Consider the following 9,600-nt stretch of genomic DNA (forward strand, 5'->3'; position numbering starts at 1 on the left):
TTTTGTCATTTGTTATCAGCATTACTAGCACTTACCATATGTACAATTGTGCACATTTTCAAATCAAGGCAGGACATCGAGGATGTTTGCCCCAATAACTTTTGTCTAAGGGCCAGAGGGCTAGTAGATAAACAGTCACTGCTAAATGTGTAAGCCATTTCTTGTATTCACGAGCTAATGATCCTACCAAGTGTGCCTCATCGAGGCTCCCGCAGTAAACAGACGATGTACTGAGTAGCTCATTTCCAAGGGAAGAATGCATAATAAAGTCAGTCTTTCCAGAAGACCACTATTTGAATTCCATAACTAACTAGTTGAACTGTAGCATAGTGCCTCTTGTGATTATAACAGCCGGAGGTGTCCTGTTGGGTAACACCTGTTGCCTGCCGGCCACAATGCCACACCCTGATTATGTGTTTGATCTAGCATGCAGGTCTCGCATAAATTGCTGTTTTGCACCAATGTCATCATCCATCACCATTACTAGCAGCAGAAGATAGCAGGTCAACAAAGTGTAAAAATTATTAATTTTTTTAGGGTAGAATTTTAGATTATTTTAAATCAATATTGAATCATTGATGGTGTTTTTTGTCCCTAAATCTATTTTATAACTCACATTTCATTAATGTTATAAATTTACAATAAATGTTTTTAATAGTGTACATAGTCTTTGACTATCTTCTATCTCTTTGGTGAATGGTTGTGTGCATTTCGGGTTGTCAGTAAATAATATGGTAAGAATTAAAAATAAGTAGGGCAGTAGTACTTATAAGTACTTATGTTATTTGTATTCCTAACTTTTAATTAATTTAATTATTAGTTATTTTGCTTTAGTTGTGGTGCATTCGTTTTTAAAACGAACGGCCTGTTCCCACGTGGCCAACTATATCAAAATTTACGGTTAAATAGTTAATAATAAAGTAACCTTACAAGTGTTTTTTTTTTATTGTTTAGATGAAAAAACATGCGAGGGTTTTGTGAAAATATATTTCGTTGCAAAGTCACTAAAATGTAGGTTATGTTAACCATACACCTCGGTACGGCTTTGCTGTGGCTATGCTGCAGATTTGCAGTCACGTGACTTATTGCTTAGCCAATCAGGTTCCCTAATCACCAGTAGATGATTGTCATGGTGCATAGTTTAAATTGGCTGTTATAAATGTTAATAAAAGTTTTGTAATGTGCACTCATATATTCTAATATAATGCTTTTGATAATCCTTTATAGGAATACTAGCATACGGCGATTTCTCAGCAACCATGCAAATAGTCATGTCAGTCAGCAATGCTCGTCGATAGGAAAAGTAGTGCTTTATGTTGATGCACTTGTTGACCATTCATCACTGGCATAAATATTTATGTACACAGTCTACCTGAAAATTAAAACAGTAATTTATATCTAGTCATGGTAAATATGTAGTTGGGCGGTATTTGCGAAAAAAAAAAATGTTTTAAAATCCGAAAATACTTTTATTCTATGCTCATTTTAATGTCCTCGTTTCATTAAACCCGGCGGAGATAAGAAATTCCAAATACTTTAGGAGATATCACCGTTCTTATTTTGCAATACAAGACCTGTGCAATAATTTGACCGTGGCCATTTTTTTATTTTGCCGTGTGTTTGTGAATGCCTAATTAATTAAAATGGTCGATTAGGTCAGGTGAGTTACATTATAAATACTTTCAAACTAAGCGGATATTAAAAATATGAATTAATTTTAATCGTTGTTTAGTTTTAAAGTATTTATAATGTAACTGACCTGACAAAGGATGAACAGTAGGAACTCACGTAATTTTTTTTTTACTTATTACTTGCACAACAAAATTCAAATAACAAATAAAACATTAAAATTGGAAATGTTAAAAACTCATCTAAGTTAGAGGCGGGTACAATTCCTTTGCCATTAGTAGAAAATGAGGTAAATATGTATTGTACGGATTAGCGCCAAAAAAAATCGTACAAATATGAAATAACTTTCATTAAATACTATCTTACGTCCTCTTTTCAGAACTACCTGCGGAGATAAAAAATTCCAATTACTTTTGGAGATATCGAATTTTTTAATATTAATTTTTTGGCGATTTTTTTAAAACAAATTTTAAAAATCCGAAAATACCTTTGCTCTGTGCTCTTTAACTTCCTCTTTTCATTAAACCCGGCGGAGATCAGAAATTCCAAATACTTTAGGAGATATGGAATTTTTTAATTTTCATGCTGTGCACTGATGCGACGTTTAGCGGGAAGCCTACGATTCACACATCCTTCTGGACATACCCGAATACTCACGTTGGCAAGACTTCTTTTCTTAAAATTAGCAAGAAGTAATTAAAAATACTTTAAAACACTGTGGATGGTTGGTTATATTAGGTAAGTATAGCTACATTAAAAAAACTGTAAAATCATTTTATGGTTGCTTAGCAAATAACTTTTTAATATGTAGCTATCCAGCGCTAGGAAACCGTTTACATGATTTCACAGTATTTTTAATGTAGCTATCCTAACCAAATCAACCATCCACAATGTTTTGAAGTATTTATAATGTAGCTAACATAACCTAATTGACCATTAGTTTTCATGAGTTGCATATTTATTTACAATAAACAAAAAAAAAACCGAAGATGCACGATCGGGCGTTTGCCTCTCGTCTGTGGAAAGAAGGCTTGCCAACGTGAGTATTCGGGTATGTCCAGACAGATGAGTGAATCGTAGGCTTCCCGCGTTCACCATTGTTGCTTGTTTACAAGTATGATTTTTTTTTTTTTCCGCGACGTAGTTGAACGACTACATCACGTAAAAAGAAAGTTACGGTAAATATGTATTGTACGGATTAGCGCCAAAAAAAATCGTACAAATATGAAATAACTTTCATTATATGCTATCTTACGTCCTCTTTTCAGAACCGCCTGCGGAGATAAAAAATTCCAATTACTTTAGGAGATATCGAATTTTTTAATCTTCATTTTTTGGCGATTTTTTTAAAAAAAAATTTTAAAAATCCGAAAATACCTTTATTCTGTGCTCTTAAACTTCCTCTTTTCATTAAACCCGGCTGAGATAAGAAATTCCAAATACTTTTGGAGATATCGAATTTTTTAATTTTCATCCTGTGCACTCATGCGGCGATAACGGTTGCTTGTTTACAAGTATGATTTTTTTTTTTGCGATGTTCCCGAACGGAGAAACCTAAGATGCACATAAAGTTCTGCCATTCCCGATTACACCCGAACAATTCACCTTCGGCCAACCTCGGGTTTATTTATTAATATTTATATTTCTCTGTTTATTTTAATGTAGCTATACTAACCTAACTAACCATCCAAAGGGTTGTAAAGTGTTTTAATGTAGCTAAACTATCCGACCACTTTTAATATTTCAATTCATTTTTCCTGCGCAAAAATAAATAAATCCCGTGGTTGGCCGAAGGTGAATATTCGGGTGTAATCGGGAATGGCAGAACTTTATGTGGATCTTAGAACTCTCACGCGAACGAATACATCATGTAAAAAGAAACTTACGTGAGTTTATTCTGTTCATCCTTTGTCCCGGTTTGTTAGGTCAGGTCAGCTACATTATAAATACTTTAAAACTAAACAACCAATAAAATTAATTTTATTATTTTTAATGTCCGTTCAGTTTCAAAGTATTTATAATGTAGCTGACCTGACCTAATCTACCTTTGTCCCATTTTGTTAGGTCAGGTCAGTTACATTATAAATACTTAAAACTATACATGTAAAATAAATTGATATTATTTTTAATTTCCGTTTATTTTGAAGTATTTATAATGTAACTAACCTTACCTAATGGAAAATTTCTGTTATTTAGACATTCACGCGCACACGGCAAAATATAAAATGGCGACGGTCAAATTATTACACACGTCTGGTATAGCAAAATAAGAACGGCCATATCTCCAAAAGTATTTGGAATTTTTTATCTCCGCAGGCGGTTCTGAAAAGAGGACGTAAGATAGCATATAATGAAAGTTATTTCATATTTGTACGATTTTTTTTGGCGCTAATCCGTACAATACATATTTACCAAAGTTACGTCAGTTCCTACTGTTCATCCTTTTTCCCGGTTTGTTAGGTCAGGTCAGCTACATTATAAATACTTTAAAACTAAACAACCATTAAAATTAATTTTTATTATTTTTAATGTCCGTTCAGTTTCAAAGTATTTATACTGTAGCTGACCTGACCTAATCTACCTTTGTCCCGTTTTGTTATGTCAGGTCAGTTACATTATAAATACTTAAAACTATACAAGTAAAATTAATTGATATTATTTTTAATTTCCGTTTATTTTGAAGTATTTATCATGTAACTAACCTTACCTAATGGAAAATTTCTGTTATTTAGGCATTCACGCACACACGGCAAAATATAAAATGGCGTCTGTTGAATGATTAGATAGGGCTTGTATTGCAAAATAAGAACGGCGATATCTCCAAAAGTAATTGGAATTTTTAATCTCCGCAGGCGGTTTTGAAAAGAGGACGTAAAAGAGCATATAATTAAAGTTATTTCATATTTGTACGATTTTTTTTGGCGCTAATCCGTACGATACATATTTACCGAAAATGATGTCGTTCATCTACGTCGCGGAAAAAAAAATCTTACTCGTAAACAAGAAACAATGTTGAACGCAGCACATGCACAGGTATTGTGATGAAAATTTAAAATTTTGATATCTCCTAAAGTATTTGGAATTTCTAATCTCTGCCGGGTATAAAGAAAAGAGGAAGTTAAAGAGCATAGAATAAAAGTATTTTCGGAATTTTAATTTTTTTTTTTTAACAAATATCGCCCAACTATGAAAATTAAAAAATTCGATATCTCCTAAAGTATTTGGAATTTCTTATCTCCGCCAGGTTTGATGAAAAGAGGAAGATAAAGAGCATATAATAAAAGTATTTTCTGATTTTAAACATTTTTTTTTTCGCAAATACCGCTCAATTACATATTTACAGTCATATTTATTTCAATTAATCCTGAGTGCTATTTATAAACCAGTTTTTTTATAGTAAGATTCTTTAAACAGCTTGAGTACCAACAATGCAATTAATGAAACATTAAATTCATTTAAATGTTTCATTTTAAATGATACTACCTATCTCTTTGTAATTTCATTTTGCTGACTTTAAAACATGTTGTGATAAGTATATCGTAATTCTTTTTTTATTTTGTTGGTTAATTTTTTGATTTCTAGTGCTACATCTATTTGAAGTAATTAAGCAGATAGTCTGATCTGTTGAGATAGCGAAAGGTTTGAATCAGTTGTGACTTGTCAGTTGATTTCCAGAGCTGGAAGAGTGGGGACGCACATAATGGATTTGGAACAATGTGTTAATGCTAAGTTTTTTTAATTTACAAAAAAAAATTAAAGAAGCTCATTAACTTACTGCAATGTTTCTAAAACATGTATGGAGAAAGAGACCAGAAACATGGGCCAATTGCTCCCTTCTTCATCACAGCATGCCGTGCCATACCCCACTTTGATTCTTGAGTTTTTGGCAGAACAAAAAGTTCCTGTCTTGTCATCATCCGCCCTGCTCTCTGGATTTAGCGCCAATGTGACCTCTGGCTCTTCAAAAAAAATTAAAACTGTGCAAAAAGGGAAAATGTTTTGACACCATTTCCAACATTGAGAAGACCACTGAAGGCCTTTCTGAAAGAAGCCTTCCAAAAATGCTTTCAGTCATTGAATCAACGTTGGGATAAGTGTATCGCTAGCCAGTGAGAGTATTTTGAAGGAGATTAGTGAAAATTTGATGTAAGCATAATAAAATTATTCACAGTACTTTGGTCATACTTTATTAAACTGTTTGCGAAACTGACACATAATTCGTATAACAGTAATCTGTAAAGTTCCGTATTCCGTATTTAAGTTTATACTTTGATCCTGTGTTACATTATGCTTGCTGTTCTAATTTAGTATGTCGAAAGACCCTGGACATAACAACAATGAATTATGATCATATTAAGTTAAATACGAATAAGAAAAATTTCCACAAGATGTAAACTAACTTAATGTGTTAGTATTGTGAAATTCAAGTATTTGTTATATCTAGGATTTATCAAGGTACTAAATTAATTTCCAGGATCTTTCAAGGTACTAAATTAAAACAGCAAGCTTTATCAAGCATGATCAATATATACTGGATCATCTATCAGGATAACATTGGATACGTGATACGGAAAAAATACCTTTGCAAAACGAATAAATTGCAGCAGAATAAACCCAAGTTAATGTATGGTGTGACCGCCGATATATAACAGTGTTATAGTGATCCCAATTGATTGTGTTTATCTTGCCTCTCTTTCGTGGTGGTGATAATTTTTAATTAGGTGAACTATATGGATTACGTTACCGTTGACCTCTGCAAATGGTGAAACTAATGTACGTTCCTCTGCTAAATAAACATGTTTATTTTTAGTTAAAACTGATTCTTTCACTACAGCTTTGAGAGAAGATAATGTTGCACTAATTTCCTACAAAAATATATTTTTTTTAGTTAAATTATGCTTAACAGATTTTAGTATATATTTTGTAGTGTGTGGATAATTTTGAGGTGTTTCATTTGTAATTTGCAGTTTTAAATTTTATATGTATTCTAATGTAGTTAATATTAAACATATTTCCCCCTTTTTAAACTAATGCTATTTTATTAAATAAGTCTTTAAAAAACCTCAAATGTAATTTCGTTACTAATAGTTTTCATTAAAATATCAGAAAATATTGTTTCAAGCAAATCATTCTGGTTAGTTGCAATAATTTTATAGGTAAAATTTCCGTACCATGCATACAAGTTTATCCCTTGATCCTCATAGCATTTATCTTGTATACATTGATTCTTTGAGGCTTGCTGTTATATTTTAATATGTCAAAAGATCCTGGACATCAAAAAAAACTTGTGATATAATGATTTATGATTGTAAGATGCATTCAAAAGAAAAAAATTCCACAAGACCTGATATAATTTTTTTTTGTATTTTTATATTCAATTTTGTTTTATGCCAGGGATCTTTCGATGTACTAAATTTAAACAGCAAGCTTCATGTACCACAGGACCACTATATACAATATTATGCCATCAGGATCAAGGGATAAACTTGGATATGTGATGCAGATTAGTTACCGTTTTATATTGTTTAAAATAGGTTTACACACATTTATAATTGGTGGTTCCAATATTGGCATTCATAATTTTTTATTTTGTAAAGTTTGTTTGATTAAAATACAGAAAACAATTTTAAAAATTAAAAGAATTAACCAATTTTGTGTATGTAATTCGCCAATTCAAACACTACTTAAATGTCATACCTAGATAGTAGATATATGTAGACAAATGTATGGGTTATTACAGTAAAATCTCTGTTTGAATTATGTTCAGTTCATTTCTGTGTTGGATGGTAGCCATTTAGCAAATTTTGTCCTGGTTAAATAAATACAAATGACCTTGAAGGAGAAGGCGAGGACTGATATCTGTAGACCTTGAAATGTCACAGTGTTCTGTGAGAAGTGATGGCCCAACCATACTGCATTTGTTGCAGACGTGCAAGCGGAGGAACAGTGGTCGCTCGAAGCACGGCCGCGGTCATGTCAACCCGGTCAGGTGCACCAACTGCGCACGCTGCGTGCCTAAGGACAAGGCCATCAAGAAGTTTGTGATTCGCAACATCGTGGAGGCCGCAGCCGTGCGGGACATCACGGAAGCCAGCGTCTACGTCTGTGAGTTGGCCGCCTGACCGATGGCAGATTCTTCGGTCGGTGGCTGGCGTGGTTTTCTAAGACACTGTGCTCTGGCGTGTTGCAGCGTTCCAGCTGCCCAAGCTGTATGCCAAGCTCCACTACTGTGTTTCGTGCGCAATCCATTCCAAGGTTGTGCGTAACCGATCCAAGGCTGATCGTCGCATCAGGACTCCGCCCGCGAGGAATTTCCCACGTGTAAGTAAATAAGTGTGATAATATTTTAGTAACTTCAAAATATTTTGAAATGATAAGACAGCCAATTTAAATATAACACTTACATACTAGAGATATTTGTTTTTCAGAACAAAATTTGACAGCAGCAAACTGACTGCAATAGTAACCTAAAAAATTTGATTTTATATAAAGTTTATCTTGTAATTATAAAAGTTAATGTGTTAGCTGTTTAACATCCTTTGACATTCTTAAAACAGAAAGAAGGTTGCTTCAATGAATGTGGGAATATATATTTGTTGCAGGACATGATGCGGCAAGGTGGTCAGCCCATAAGGAAGTAAACTCCTTATCCATTGATACGTGGATGTTAAAAGTTGTCATGTTTTATTATTGGCAATAAAATATCATTTAAATCGCCTGTATATTTTTATTTGATTAGGCTAGCTAACTTGAATTTTTGTATTATTATTTTTGCAATCCACTTAACACTAGTTAAAATATTCAGGATGCTATAATTGCAATGAAATGAATGCACTGACAAACCAACAGGTATTAAGGTGAATTCTAAACTACTGTCTAAGCAAAGTGCATATGTAGGAAGCTTTCTTGGGAGCATTCATGCAAGCATGTAAAAATTCTATAAGACAGGGGTGGCCAACCCTTAACTTAAAAAAAAAAAATCTGACTCATTTTGTAACTTGCATGGAAGGTGTTTTTTTTATTACAACTCATCCATCAACTTGATTTCAAGTTCTTGCTATTTTAATTACAGTCAAACCTCTGAAACGACCCCTCACGGTTCTCAGGAATAGGGTCGTAATAAATGTTTTCCTAAATTTTCAGTTGATTTAAACCCCCCTCCCCCCCTTCCCAAACCGCTACTTGCTATGAAACCAGCCATACAATGGCAGGATGCTGTCACTCACAATGCTAGACGGCTTTGCTTTAAACCCACTTCAACCTTCATGACAAGTTCGTCGCCCTACAGGCCACCCCTAAAGGAAATATGTCTAAAGACAGTTTATTTTTACTGGTTAGTTTACATGTACGTTTTCTGCTTGCAGTAGTTAAATACGCTAGAACCCCGGATTTAACGAAGCAGTGATTTTACTAATACATTCTCGGGAACCGTCAAAAAATTGGACATCTTTACCAAAATGTGAAAATCAGAAAAAAAAATTAAAAAAAAATTAGAGGTCATTAAAATCTGTTAATTTTAACACACAGCATATTTTTGTGTCTGCTTTAATACTTCCAATAATGTTCATGTAAGAATAACAAAAAAATAATGGGACATTTCTTTTAAAAATATGGCAGCTGTAGGTTCTGCAACGCGAGTGGGCGCACACGAAGCTCGTCCGGCTGGCTGGCGGCAGCAGCTTCATGACGCATAAGCTCACCCCTCCCTCCCCTCCTTAACATTCTTCAAGGCTAGCTCATCCCTCCCAGACACACAAACCATCTAGTGTCCTCCCTTATAACACCCCAACTACGCTCCCCTTTGAAAAACCTTCAGTGAGAAAATGCTCATTTCACCCTCCCTTCTCCCGTAAAATTGGGCTATTATGAATGGGGTATTAAAGCGGTGAGGGAGGGGTCAAAATATGTCACTTTTCACACCAAGTTCGAGTTCAGTCATCTCTGGCAAGGAATATACAAGCTATCATACTT

At 33.9% G+C, this 9,600-nt stretch overlaps 1 protein-coding gene across 1 annotated transcript; it reads left to right on the forward strand.

Annotated features, from left to right (window-relative positions):
- The first annotated feature begins 644 nt into the window (after nt 1-644).
- On the forward strand, nt 645-8,347 carry LOC134533934 (small ribosomal subunit protein eS26). Its single transcript, XM_063371752.1, has 4 exons — nt 645-734; nt 7,557-7,734; nt 7,820-7,950; nt 8,232-8,347. The coding sequence occupies exons 1-4, from the start codon at nt 732-734 to the stop codon at nt 8,268-8,270; spliced, it is 351 nt and encodes a 116-aa protein (XP_063227822.1). The 5' UTR covers nt 645-731; the 3' UTR covers nt 8,271-8,347.
- The last annotated feature ends 1,253 nt before the right edge of the window (nt 8,348-9,600 follow it).

The sequence above is a fragment of the Bacillus rossius genome, chromosome 7, assembly GCF_032445375.1.
Source record: "Bacillus rossius redtenbacheri isolate Brsri chromosome 7, Brsri_v3, whole genome shotgun sequence".
Taxonomy (NCBI): domain Eukaryota; kingdom Metazoa; phylum Arthropoda; class Insecta; order Phasmatodea; family Bacillidae; genus Bacillus; species Bacillus rossius.